Source organism: Podarcis cretensis (genome assembly GCF_951804945.1).
Source record: "Podarcis cretensis genome assembly, chromosome: 2".
Classification (NCBI taxonomy): domain Eukaryota; kingdom Metazoa; phylum Chordata; class Lepidosauria; order Squamata; family Lacertidae; genus Podarcis; species Podarcis cretensis.
In genome coordinates, this window is record NC_137171.1 from 113829512 (window position 1) to 113843541 (window position 14030).

General features: G+C 47.2%; 1 protein-coding gene and 1 long non-coding RNA gene across 2 annotated transcripts in view; both read right to left on the minus strand.

Moving 5' to 3' along the window:
- Positions 1-735: 735 nt before the first annotated feature.
- The window catches only part of LOC307209176, a 139247-nt gene continuing 125952 nt past the window's right edge, over positions 736-14030 (minus strand). The window contains exon 2 of the long non-coding RNA XR_013835382.1: positions 736-1046. This is a non-coding gene — a long non-coding RNA (uncharacterized lncRNA). The remainder of the gene's footprint in view (positions 1047-14030) is intronic.
- Positions 2697-11401, minus strand: LOC307208985 (butyrophilin subfamily 1 member A1-like). The gene is made up of 4 exons (XM_079964052.1): positions 10882-11401; positions 8356-8445; positions 6084-6167; positions 2697-3414 (listed from the first exon to the last, which is right to left on the minus strand). The coding sequence occupies exons 1-4, from the start codon at positions 10961-10963 to the stop codon at positions 2894-2896; spliced, it is 777 nt and encodes a 258-aa protein (XP_079820178.1). The 5' UTR covers positions 10964-11401; the 3' UTR covers positions 2697-2893.

Consider the following 14030-nt stretch of genomic DNA (forward strand, 5'->3'; position numbering starts at 1 on the left):
TCCCTTTATTTAAAATGCATCTCTGGGTGATTTGTGGGGCATAGGAATTCATTATTATTTTTTTCCAAAATATAGTCCGGCCTCTCCACAAGGTCTGAGGGGCAGTGGACTGGCTCCCTGTTGAAAAAGTTTGCTGACACCTGGTCTATGCTGAGACATGCAGTGTAAGTGGACTATATGGGACTGGCAGAAATGACCGGCAGAATCCGAGACCAGGGAAAAGAGTCGGCAGAAGAAGACTGGAAGAAATTTAAAGACTATCTACAGAAATATTGTAAAATTAAAGAATGTTAGAATGATGTTGGACAGAAATTAAGTGGTTTCCAGCTGTAATGCTTAAGAGATATGAAAAAAAAGGTTTAGAAATAAGTAAAAAACTAATGGTGAGGATTTGCTGAACTAACAATTTGAATTGGAATACAAGAAAGGGAGGTATGAGGAGGTCTGGAAAATAAGTTATAAGAAAATAAGTAATGGAAATTCTATGTGTTTTGTTTTTTTCTTTTTTTAATTGTTTTTGTACTTTTGTATTTCTGTTAGCTTTTCTTTTTATTTTTAACATTAGATTATTTCTTGAAAACCTTAATAAATATTCTATAAAAAAAAGAGAGAGACATGCAGTGTAAGGTGTTTTCTGTGCAAAAGGGAATGCAAAGGTATCAGGATTAACAACCAGACCACAATCTGGGGTTTTCCTTTGCAAAGGAATATACAGACAAATAACCAGACCCAAAATGAAAGGTCAAAGCTTTATTACCTGACAAAATACAACAAAGTGTTTTCGCCCTGGTGGGGATTGACCCTAGGAAGATATTCCCCTATTCATATATGCATCTACCAAAGACCTCAGCCAGCACAAATGCAAATAGGGGAAAGGGGAGATATGCAGATGGGTGCAGCTCTTTGAATTCTGCTGTTTAAGTCTTCTCTGAATTGTCATCCTTTCTTCAAACTGTGATCCTTTCCTTAATTGGCTTCTTCCAATTGTCCTTCTCCGAACTGATGGTCTCATTCCACGGGGTCTTCTCTACAGTTGCATTCCCTGCCTTCTCTGAGCTGGTATTGAGAAGGTACCGTTTTTATAGCAACACGTCCTGGCAAACAGAAGTCCGCCCCCCTCCACTGAATCCAGAAAGCCAATTGGCTTATGAAAATAACATTCTTCTCTGCCAGGATCTATCTCAATTCCAGGAACTATCTCAATTTTGTTCTCTCAACATGCACGGGAACTTTTTCCTCAAATTAGTCCAGACTGCTGATATTGCTCATCTGCTAGGCCAAACCTGCTTTGCAGCCCTCTGGCATGCAAAATCTTTAAACCATGCTTAAAGATACAAGATGTATACAAGATGCTAGAGTAGCACAAAGTAGGATGTTGCCCTGCTCCAATGACTCACACGCTCCCAAGTTACTCGAAGTACCTATGGCAGATCTACACTCGAAGTTTATAACGTTAAAAAGGCGTCACTAAAATGTGACACCAGAGGGCGCTGCAGAGCAGTAAGCCACTGGCAGTGGAAAACTGCATTGAACATTACAGTTGTACCTTGGTTCTCGAATGCTTTACTACTGGTATGCAGTGCTTTTTTTCCAAAAAAATGTTTAGGGGTACTCTCATTTTCCTACTCATATTGAAATACTGCCCCCTCAATGAGGCCAAACTTAGATCCACAAAATGTTTAGGGGGTATGCGTACCCCTGAGTACCCCCAGAAAAAAAGCACTGCTCATACATTTTGGCTCCCAAACACCAAAAACCCAGAAGTGTTCCGGTTTTCAAACATTCTTTGCAAACAGAGATTCTGAATGAGTGCAGGAAGTTCCTGCAGCCAATTGGAAACCGCGCCTTGGTTTTCGAACATTTTCGGAAGTCAAATGGACTTTTGGAACGGATTACATTCGAGAACCAAGGTAAAGGTAAAGGGACCCCGACCATTAGGTCCAGTCGTGGCCGACTCCGGGGTTGTGGCGCTCATCTCGCTTTATTGGCCGTGGGAACCGGCATACAGCTTCTGGGTCATGTGGCCAGCATGACTAAACTGCTTCTGGCGAACCAGAGCAGCGTACGGAAACGCCGTTTACCTTCCCGCCAGAGTGGTACCTATTTATCTACTTGCACTTTGACGTGCTTTCAAACTGCTAGGTTGGCAGGAGCAGGGACTGAGCAATGGGAGCTCACCCCGTCACGGGGATTTGAACCTCTGACCTTCTGATCGGCAAATCTGTGGTTTAACCCACAGCGCCACCCACGTCCCTATTGAGAACCAAGGTACGACTGTATATAACATTATATTCAATAACGTTTAACCGATCAGTGTAGATCCGCCCTTACTCGCTTCCGTGGTTTCCTTAAAAAGAAAACTAGTTTGCTTGCAATTATAGAGATATAACTATATAGGAACCTCCCCTTCAGTATAGGCCTCTATAATTTGAGAGGATTACCTTACCTATTGTTCATTACATTTGTAATACAGTAGTACCTCGGGTTACAGACACTTCAGGTTACAGACGCTTCAGGTTACAGACTCCGCTAACCCAGAAATAGTACCTCAGGTTAAGAACTTTACCTCAGGATGAGAACAGAAATTGTGTGGCGGCGGGAGGCCCCATTAGCTAAAGTGGTACCTCACGTTAAGAACAGTTTCAGGTTAAGAACGGACCTCCAGAACGAATCAAGTTCTTAATCTGAGGTACCACTGTATACCTTTCCTTCCAGGATCGCAAGCATCGAAACGTTAAAACAATGCAACTGAAATCAAACCATTTAAAGACAATTAAAAACTATGTAAAAACACGGGAAGGTGCTATGGAGAGACATCAGTCAGGTTTTCCAGGGTCACAGAGCCTAGGCTGCTCTAGAGGCAGAAGAACCCTTTTGTACGGAGTCCAGTGTCTCAGGGACGCACAATAAGTTCGGTTCCATCCCACACACGGAACCAAGGCAGAACCTTTTCCCCACCAAAAGCGGCTGAACTGAACGTGTAGATTGTGGTCTGGGTTTCCGGATCGAAAAAATCCACCTGCCCTGCAGTGTAGTCCAAAAACACGCGGATCCACTGTGGCCTCTTGTGAAAGGAGAGCTTTGTGTGGGGAGTGGTGAAAGCTATGTAGTTCCCGAGTCCCTCGTATTCTCCTATCCCCCAGATGCCCGCAGCCGGGCTGAAGTCTGTCAGCCCTTGTCTCTTCACAGACTCCTTGGCCACCCCCACTGCCCATTCCCCCTTGCCCTTCACGCCAACCTCCCAGCAGTGTTTGCCTGAAGAGAATCCCTCCCTGCCCAGCACACAAACGCGCTGGGTAAATCTCTTGGTGTTGTTGGGAAACGTCTGTTCCACCTCTCCCCATCGCACACTTTTCTCATCCTTGGATACCACCAGCCGCCGGTGGGCCGTGTCTGGATCCAGAGTCACACGGGCTGCAAGAAAAGGAAATGAAGGATCAGACCGTATGTTAAGTTGTGGGTGAACATATCAGACGACACAGCGATTCTTCAAACAGCTCTTGCTTATTCACAGGCCGGAACAGAACTGAACTGAAGGGCTCAGTCAGCCTGCTTATATAGAGCTCCAGTACAACGTAACTGTAACAATTTTCTAAAACTATCCAATCACTGAACGTCACTTTCGATCCCTTATTTGCATAACTATCTACAGTATCCCCCTGCTGGCCCAGGGTGAGAACTTCAGTACATAACGCTGTAGGATGGTAGATTCCTCCCTGGCTGCTATATTCCACCTTCCAAAATGTGGAGAAATATATTTGACTGGCAGGTGCAGAGGAAAAGCAAGCAGAGCAGCAGATGTGACTGTGTTGTCAGCTGCACACCTGTTTTTTTGTTTTTGTTTTTATAATAATTTTTTTTTCATTTTCCAAACATTTTTATACAATCAACTCATATTAACTCTCACATTCATCAATTTTTGACTTCCCTCAGTTTCTCTGCCAATCTTTCGTTAAAAATTCTATTGTTAACGCATTTCTGAACTTATCATTGCCTTTAACCATTCCTCTTCCTTTCTCCTACTTTCTTTTTTACAATATTTCTTAATTTTTCACAGAGACTCTTCAAAACCAACAAGCGTTGTCTGTGCATCACATATGCTTTTCAGATACTCTGTAAATTTCCCCCAGTCCTCGATAAACTTTTGGTCTTTCTGATATTGAATCTTCCCAGTCAGTTTATCCAATTCCGCATATTCAGTCAGTTTCATTCTCCATTCTTCCACAGTTGGAATTTCTTCCTGCTTCCATCTTTGCACCAGAAGTATTCTTGCAGCTGTTACAGCGTATTGGAAAAGTTTACAATCTTTTCTATTAATTTCATTACCTACCAATCCTTTTTACTAGGTTTGCTGCACACCTGTTTTTGAATCCTCCTGCTGGCTTGGCTGGAGAAAGGAGAGAAGGTTTGGTACCTCTCTCCTCTCTCCAGCCAGGCCAGCAGGAGGCCTTATCATAGCTGTCAACATGTCCCTTTCTTTAAGGGAAATTCCCTTATTCCGAATAGGATTCCTCGCAAGAAAAGGGAAAAGGTGACATCTATGGGCCTTATCTCAGTTCAAGGACCCTTTCCACAGGTCAAAAAGGAATGCGCCAAGCAGGTCAGGTGAGGAGTGTGGCCTGGGGATTAATCCTAAAGGTGAGACACAGAGGTGTAACGGCCGCAACAGGGCTTGAGGTTCCTCAGCCCTTGCCTACTCTTTCCGTTGACTTAAGACATTTCAACGTGAAAGTGGACCCTTCCATTCCTCCTTGCTCCCTGTTTTCAATTTCCTCCTCCAACACACAACTGGGCATACTCAGTCCTCCCTGAGTCATTTTGCAGTAGGTTATTTTTTCCTTGTCACTTCGCCTTCGTAGGATTTGTACTCATCCATTGAAGACATCAAGCAATTTTTCAAATTTTCCTCCGCAAGACACACACTTTCTGGTCCTAAACATGTCTCGTGCTTCCCTGGACTTTACAGAGGTGTTCCTGTCAATATGTTCCCTGACCAATCTCCCTCTCTTTTGGCTCTTGAAAAGGATTCTTCTTTTACCCCTCGGTACCGTGCGAGTTGGGGGGATGCGGGTGGTGCTGTGGGTTAAACCACAGAGCCTAGGGCTTGCCGATCAGAAGGTTGGCTGTTTGAATCCCCATGACGGGGTGAGCTCCTATTGCTCGGTCCCTGTTCCTGCCAACCTAGCAGTTTGAAAGCAAGTCAAAGTGCACGTAGATAAATAGGTACCACTCTAGCGGGAAGGTAAACAGCGTTTCCGTACGCTGCTCTGGTTCACCATTAGGTCCAGTCCAGTCGTGGCCGACTCTGGGGTTGCGACGCTCATCTCGCTTTATTGGCCGAGGGAGCTGGAGTACAGCTTCCGGGTCATGTGGCCAGCAGGACTAAGCCACTTCTGGCGAACCAGAGCAGCACACGGAAACGCCGTTTACCTTCCCGCCGGAGCGGTACCTATTTATCTACTTGCACTTTGATGTGCTTTCGAACTGCTAGGTTGGCAGGAGCAGGGTCCAAGCAATGGGAGCTCACCCCGTCGCGGGGATTCAAACTGCCGACCTTCTGATCGACAAGTCCTAGGCTCTGTGGTTTAACTCACAGCGCCACCCGCGTCCCTTAACAGTAGTAAGGTAAAGGTAAAGGTACCCCTGCCCGTACGGGCCAGTCTTGACAGACTCTGGGGTTGTGCGCCCATCTCACTTAAGAGGCCAGGGGCCAGCGCTGTCCGGAGACACTTCCGGGTCACGTGGCCAGCGTGACATCGCTGCTCTGGCGAGCCAGAGCCGCACACGGAAACGCCGTTTACCTTCCCGCTGGTAAGCGGTCCCTATTTATCTACTTGCACCCGGAGGTGCTTTCGAACTGCTAGGTTGGCAGGCGCTGGGACCGAGCAGCGGGAGCGCACCCCGCCGCAGGGATTCGAACCGCCGACCTTTCGATCGGCAAGTCCTAGGCGCTGAGGCTTTAACCCACAGCGCCACCTGCGTCCTTAACAGTAGTACTGCCACCTTAAAAATGTATGGTAAAATTATTAAGGAGGGTTACGGTAGGCTTTGCGTTCAAAGAGAGACAAAGGCGTTTAAGTTACCTGTTGGATTTCCTGGAAGCGCAGTGCATGAATTGGGGGAACTCGGCGAGCAGGAACCGCCTTCCACGTTTCTTACCTGGAAAACTTTAAGAATAGCTCAGGTTAGGGCAGGTATGGAGAACCTGTGTCCTTATGTAGCCAGCATTGACCAACAGTAGGCCTCATGCACAGCCCGCTCCGACAACAAACAGTATAATAAACTAAACACGGTTCTTTATTATGTATGTAAATTATGTATAGACAGCATCTTAAAAAGCAGAGACATCACCCTTGCCAACAATGGTCCATATAGTTAAAGCTATGGTTTTCCCAGTAGTGATGTATGGAAGTGAGAGCTGGACCATCAAGAAGGCTGATGGCCGAAGAATTGATGCTTTTGAATTATGGTGCTGGAGGAGACTCTTGAGAGTCCCATGGACTGCAAGAAGATCAAACCTCTCCATTCTGAAGGAAATCAGCCCTGAGTGCTCACTGGAAGGACAGATCCTGAAGCTGAGGCTCCAATACTTTGGCCACCTCATGAGAAGAGAAAAGACCCTGATGTTGGGAAAGAAGGAGGGCACAAGGAGAAGGGGACGACAGAGGACGAGATGGTTGGACAGTGTTCTCGAAGCTACCAGCATGAGTTTGACCAAACTGCGGGAGGCAGTGGAAGACAGGAGTGCCTGGCGTGCTCTGCTCCATGGGGTCACGAAGAGTCGGACACGACTAAACAACTAAACAACAACAAAATTATGTATATACTGTAGGGCCGTCCAACACCTTTCAGTGCCCGAGGCAAGGCCTGCCACCAACGTCCTCCATCCAGATGGTCAGGTGGGAAGAGACCAGCAGCAACATGGCCGCTCTGTGGGAGCCTCCCCTTTTCGCTGCCGGTCTTGGCAGAAAGGGGACATTCCACAAGGTGTTGTTGCTGGTGTCTCTGTGGAGCAGGACACCCGAGGCAGGACACCTCACGCTGCCTCGTTGATGCACCGGTCGTGCTAGAGCAACAAGCTTGCTTTGGTGCTGAAGCCTTTCTAGCCCCTCTCTACACCTCAGGATTTGTCACCTCCCTCTGCCACGTGATAGGGCCGGCCCTGATATACTGTATAAATATAAAACTATGATTCATTGAATGTATATCGAGCAGGATTGTAAAAATATCTTCAGCACTCCTGGGCTGCGCTGGACAAAAAAGAGAGGAGGAGGAGGAAGAGGAGGAGATCTAACATTTGAAGAGATTTCAAACTCCAAGGGCAAGTTCTGCCCAGGATAAAGGTCACACTTTCTTGCGGGCATACTGTGCTGCATTCCACAACAATATCTGATGGTAGATAAAGAACCTGGAGAAATATGCAATTACAGCAAACAGACTTAAAAGAAATATCCAGGCCTCCTCCAAACGCCTGTGGAACAGCCCATCTGCCTGCTTCTGGAACGTTCTCAGAGGACAGGCTACTGAGCATGGTCAACTTCTGTGCAGAGAAGAAGAAGAGGGGTCCATTGATAGGTTTTTGGTTTTGCAAGGTATTGTCCCAATCTTAATAATGAGGATATAACAACATGCTTTACGCTTAGACTCCCATCACTGCAGCTCATCTTGAGTGTTGTTAGTAGAACCTTATTCCCTGCACAGAGATACAATTACCTGAGTGGGTTAACAATCAGTCCCTCTTCCCAGGGAATGGGGATCTCCTAAGAAATCTCACCACCCCTAACTACACCACCCCAGTGGTGTAGTGGTTAAGAGCGGTAGACTTGTAATCTGGTGAACCGGGTTCGTTTCCCCGCTCCTCCACATGCAGCTGCTGGGTGACCTTGGGCCAGTCACACTTCTTTGAAGTCTCTCAGCCTCACTCACCTCAGAGTGTTTGTTGTGGGGGAAGAAGGGAAAGGAGAATGTTAGCCGCTTTGAGACTCCTTAGGGTAGTGATAAAGCGGGATATCAAATCCAAACTCCTCTTCTTCTTCTAACAAACCTTCAGTAGCCTGTTTGATCTCTGCTTCTGCCTCTGCTTCCGGACTGCTCTCTGCCACAGCCTCTTCCTGCTCACTAAACCCTGTTGCCTCTTTCTGCTCCCTACACCCCCTCCTCCAAGTCGGCTCCCTCCAGCCACTCCTCGTCATCCCACCACCAGTCCCCTGGCTCTGAGTCTTCTTCTCCCACAACTCCTTGGCATCCAGCCAGTCCATGACGACAGCTTGAGGTTCCCCATGTCTCTGACACAGGAGCAGGGCCAGGAAAAGATGGGGCAGCCCCACCATGAGTTAGAAGACGTCAAAAGCCTACCTATGAGAACGATGATCAGGGCCACATTCAGAGCGATGCTGACTGCCAGTAAGACCCTCAATGTGACTTTGCAGCATTTCGAAGGAGTTTCTGTGGAGTTGATAAAGTTTCATCAGGAAAATGCAACCACAGCCATTTTATCAAAAGCAGAAGCGAATGGAGTGCTCGGATTCAGGGTTCCAAGTGAACCCATCTGGGAATACTCCATTCCACCACCACCCCTCCAATTGGTCTTCATTCTGTGCCCCTGGAGTGAGCAAGATTATTTTCATTGGTTTGTTTTGGGGTTCCCTTTCATTAGGGTCCCACTGCTGCCCACAGCCTCCAATATTTATTGTACTTTACAAAACCTGGAATCCACACTCTGGCTTGCTGATTCCGTAGATGGTGCCGTTTTTGCTATCTAAGGAACCCCACTTAGGGAATGAATTCGCTATTACTAGATAAGGGGTGGTAGTTAGCTAGATCAGAGCAGAACCACAGAAATGAATGAACAGGATTAACACAGGTTCGTTGATTTTGCTGTGTCTGCTATGAGTAAAACATAGCTGAATAGCACCAAAGATTGTTTTGCCCTCCTTGCAACAAATGGCCAATGTTCAGAGGGGACTGAGGCTAGTTTAAAGCCACTGCAGGACTTTGAGCTGAACCGAGAGCTGAACTAACGGCTTCTTGCTCATGTGCCTGATGACTGCTATGCTACAAAGAGCCTGGCCTTGATATTCCAGAAGGGGCAGGTTTGCCATACAGTGGTACCTCGGGTTACATACGCTTCAGGTTACATACACTTCAGGTTACACACTCCACTAAGCCAGAAACAGTGCTTCAGGTTAAGAACTTTGCTTCAGGATAAGAACAGAAATCGGGCTCCGGCAGCGCAGCGGCAGCAGGAGGCCCCATTACCTAAAGTGGTGATTCAGGTTAAGAACAGTTTCAGGTTAATACGGACCTCTGGAACGAATTAAGTACTTAACTCGAGGTATCACTGTACATCTAGAATTTCCTGGACATATCCGGGATTTAACTGGGGGAAATAGCGTCCCGGGGTTGGGGGGAGATTTCGTAAAATCGGCACAAAACGTCCGGAATTTTGAGGTCAACAACTTTTGTGTCCTGAATTTCACTTCTAGAAACATGGCAACCCTAAGAAGGGGGCTTTAATGGGGTTGCAGAAATCTCAGGCAGGTATAAAGTTCTACTCTTGGATATACTTAGGAATACAGTTGCAAAAATGACAGCTATGCAAGCATCTGGTTGGCCCCTGAGAGATGTTGGCTCCTTTTCTTTAAGTTCTTATGAGTCACAGTGAAGTGATCAGATCCTGGAAGGAACGTTGCCTAATATTAGGCATGACGTACTGCCTTAAAAGTTTCCATTCTTGCTGAATAGTTCCTCACCACAGAGGCAAAGAAAGAAGCACAAGCCGCCTGAATAGGCTACTTTCCCAAGCATGGCTTTTTTACCGTGGAGAGCTGATAAGATTAATCATAGTGAATGTCTGGTCCTATAGGCTGCATACACATCATGCAGTTAAAATACACCCCCCACCATAATCCTGGGAACTGTAGTTTGTTAAGGGTGCTGGGGGTGGTTGCTCTGTGAGGAGTAAACTGCATTTCTTAGGACTGGGAGGTGTGGGTGCTCTAGGTAAAGGTAAATGGACCCCTGACCATTAGGTCCAGTTGTGGACGACTCTGGGGTTGCAGTGCTCATCTCGCTTTACTGGCCGGCGTACAGCTTCCGGGTCATGCGGTCACCATGACTAAGCCACTTCTGGCGAACCAGAGCAGTTCACGGAAACACCGTTTACCTTCCCGCTGGAGCGGTACCTATTTATCTACTTGCACTGGCGTGCTTTCGAACTGCTAGGTTGGCAGGAGCAGGGACTGAGCAACGGGAGCTCACCCCGTTGCGGGGATTCGAACCGCCGACCTTCTGATCGGCAAGTCCTAGGCTCTGTGGTTTAACCCACAGCGCCACCCGCATCCCTGTGGGTGCTCTAAATGTGTTTTAATTGTACGTAGCCTAGTCTCTTGTTGAAATCAACCGAACCCTTAACATGGTCTCCTTCCATCTCCTTAGCTTGTACAGGGCCTGTGCTGTTTGGGGTATATATTCTATAAGACAAGCTAAATTGGAGGAGGAAGAAGAAAGCTCTCTTGAGAAGAGACCTGAGTCGATTTATCATTCTCCACAAAGAGCTCTGACCTGTGTCGGGTGATTTTTCGCAGTGGAGTTTTCCCCACTCTGGGACTCGAGGCGGCTTACGCAAAATTGAAAACAGTCCAAAAATTAAGAATTAGACTGAGACAGAATCAATGCCCCAAGGTGATCTTTGTGGCTGAACAGCGAGGATTTGATCCCTAGGCTTCCAAACCTTATTCCAACACTCTGGCCACTAAACCACACACATTCTCCTATTAACAGTAACAAGCCAGTGACTTTGGTAAGAAATCAAACACCCTTGACAGGAATATTTGCTTGCCAGCTAGTTAAAGCTTACTGTAACTCAGTTTTGGTCCATACCTTGTGGCTTTGGGGGAACAGGTGGCGCATAGGTGTCTCTGCTTCCTCTGTCTATTGTCATGTATCCTTCTTCATCCTCCATCCTCTAGGCTCTCTCTTCAGCCCCGAGTAAAGTAGCTTCTGCAAGCGAGATGATTCCTGGAAGCTAGACTTTCTGTCCTTGGAAGGGAGAGTTCTTCACTTGCATAGACGATTCAAGTTGTAAAAAAACCCAAAAAACAACAACCACCCATATGTAAAAATTGGCGCAGGAACAACCCTCCTCCTCCGTCTTGTGCAAATGAGACTTCCTCAGTTCCCAGCGATATCATCTGAAGAGGAACACACCAAACATGTTTGACAACCTCCCTGAGGTTTGCGACTGACTCGCTTATGCAATGACGAAGTACGGCAGTTGGCATCCCATGAACTGAAGCTGGATCCTGCAATGAAGGGAAATCCTGTGGGTTAGTGGATTTCCAGCTTCAGGAAGTTGGCAGCTTACCTGTTCTTGATGGGGTTGCACTTTCCCTGAAGGAACAGGTACGTGGCTTGGATGTACACATTGTACATTTAAAGTACTCTTATACCACTTATTACTTAATTGGTTTTAATTGGTTACTTTCCCCCCTGTTTCCTGCCTATATTTTTAGCTGTTTCTGTTTTAGTTGTAAGCCACCTAGAGTCCTCATCAGGGAAAAAGACAGGATATAAATATTGGAAGAAGAAGAAGAAGAAGAAGAAGAAGAAGAAGAAGAAGAAGAAGAGGAGGAGGAGGAGGAGGAGGAGGAGGAGGAGGAGGAGGAGGAGGAGGAGGAGAAGAAGAAGAAGAAGAAGAAGAAGAAGAAGAAGAAGAGAAGGAGGAGGAGGAGGAGGAGAAGAAGAAGAAGAAGAAGAAGAAGAGGAGGAGGAGGAGGAGGGGGAGGAGGAGGAAGAGGAGCTTTTTCTGGGGGGGACACAGGTGTACACATACCCCTAAACATTTTGTGAATCTAAGTTTGGCCTCATTAAAGTGCAGAATTTGAATATGAGTAGGAAAATGAGAGTATCTTTAACTATATATATATTTTTAGAAAAAAGCACTAATAATAATAATAATAATAATAATAATAATAATAATAATGCCTCCCCCCAAAGAATCTGGGGAACTGTAGCTTGTGAAAAGTGCCGACCTCTTACAGCCGCTATTCCAGGCACCCTTAACAAACTACAGTTCCCAAGATTCCCTCGGTTGCCTTTTCTCTCGGGTGACGTTTATAAGACATTTTCGAAATAGTGATTTGTAAATGGGGAAGCGTGAAACTATATATATCATCAAAAAATTGCCAGGAAGGGAAGCTTCTTTCTTGCGGTGAAAGCGTTTCTTTTCATAGAATCACAGAACTATAGAGTTGGAAGGGACCGCGAAGGTCCTCTAGTCCAACTCCCTTCAATGCAGGAATCTGAGCTGAAGCATTCAAGACAGGTGGCCGTCCAACCTCTGCTTAAAAGCCTCCCAGGATGGAGAGTCCACAGCCTCCCGAGGGAGACCATTCCACCAGCGGCGTAGCGTGGGTTGTCAGCACCCGGGGCAAGGCAAGTAATTTGTGCCCCCTAACCCGGGGCAAGGCAAGTAATTTGCGCCCCTAACCCCTAACCTGCCGCCGCTGCCAGCTTCTTCTTGCTGCTGCCTGGGCTGGTCGGATGTGGTTCTCTCCTGCGCTCAGTGCTGCGCTGGGCAGCCACTGCACTGTCCCTCCCCCAGATAGTCCCTCCCTCGCTCTCTCTCCGCTCCGCACCGCACCGCACGCCTGGCACCCTCCCCCTCCACAGTGGGCGGCGACTCGGCAGCTCGGATCGGATTCGCACAGCCAGCACTGCAGTGAGAGAGAGTGAGTGAGCCAGGTAGGGGCAGAGAGCTGCGAGTGCGAGCGCGCGCCCCCAAATGTTGCGCCCGGTGCGGCTGGCCCCCCCTGCACCCCCACGCTACGCCACTGCATTCCACTGTCCAACAGCTCTTGCTATCAGAAAGACTTAACAAATTTATTGTGTCAGTTCATCAAGTCTACTTCGTCAGATGCATGGGGTGAGACCTTAGTTGCTAGGCATGTAGAAGAAGAAGAAGAGTTTGGATTTGATATCCCGCTTATCACTCCCCTTCAGGAGTCTCAAAGCGGCTGACAATCTCCTTTCCCTTCCTCCCCCACAACAAACACTCTGTGAGTTGAGTGGGGCTGAGAGACTTCAAAGAAGTGTGACTGGCCCAAGGTCACCCAGCAGCTGCATGTGGAGGAGCGGGGAAGCAAACCCGGTCCACCAGATTACGAGTCTACTGCTCTTAACCAAACTGTCCGTGTCAGTTTCTGATGATGATGATGATTGACTTGGACCGGGTGGAATTGATCTGGCCTGAATCTCTGCTCTGCTATATCCCATGAGCAGCTGTCCAACAAGAGGCCACTGTGGAGTCAAAAGTAACCCAAGGAACACTGTCTGGAAACAAAGGGATTGCCGGTCTACCTTTTCCTGTGCATTTATGGTCTATCTTGAACAGGCACAACATACCACTCTGACCACAGTTCCTAGGTTTAATTTGTAATAAAAAAAATTAAGGTCATATATATATATAATAAATGTTCATAAATGCACCAACCAAGCACGTACATAGATATGTGGACCACATGTCTGGAGCAGTACAGGAAGACCGCCCTGAAACCATTTTGACTCCCAAACTGACCAAATGTTTTCTCTGCAAGGAGGGAGGGGGTGAGGGAACCCGTCGCCTCTGCCTCTGCTGCAAAACAGGCCGGAGGGGAGCTTTGAAAGCTGCGCTTTGCAAAATGATGGCTGTGGATGTGCGTGATAGCTTCATGTTTTAAAGCCCCAGGAAGCGCGCTGTGATGGTCTCTCTCAGGTTCTCTCTTCCTCTTGATTTTACGCGGGCGCGTAAAACGATTAAACGATTGGCATCAATGTCCTCCTGAATCTCTGCCTTATACAGTGGTACCTCGGGTTACAGACGCTTCAGGTTACAGGCGCTTCAGGTTACAGACTCCGCTAACCCAGAAATAGTACCTCGGGTTAAGAACTTTGCTTCAGGAGGAGAACAGAAATCGTGCGGCAGCAGCAGGAGGCCCCATTAGCTAAAGTGGTGCTTCAGGTTAAGAACAATTTCAGATTAAGAACGGATC

What these genes read in the sequence shown, in the direction of transcription:
- LOC307208985 (XM_079964052.1), bottom strand. Translation starts at nt 10,963, where the DNA reads ATGGAGGATGAAGAAGGATACATGACAATAGACAGAGGAAGCAGAGAC. An exon ending in TGTTCCCCCAAAGCCACAAG is followed by an intron (nt 8,446 to 10,881) that starts GTATGGACCAAA and finishes TCAACTCCACAG; the next exon opens with AAACTCCTTCGAAATGCTGC. An exon ending in GCTTCCAGGAAATCCAACAG is followed by an intron (nt 3,415 to 6,083) that starts GTAACTTAAACG and finishes CTTTTCTTGCAG; the next exon opens with CCCGTGTGACTCTGGATCCA.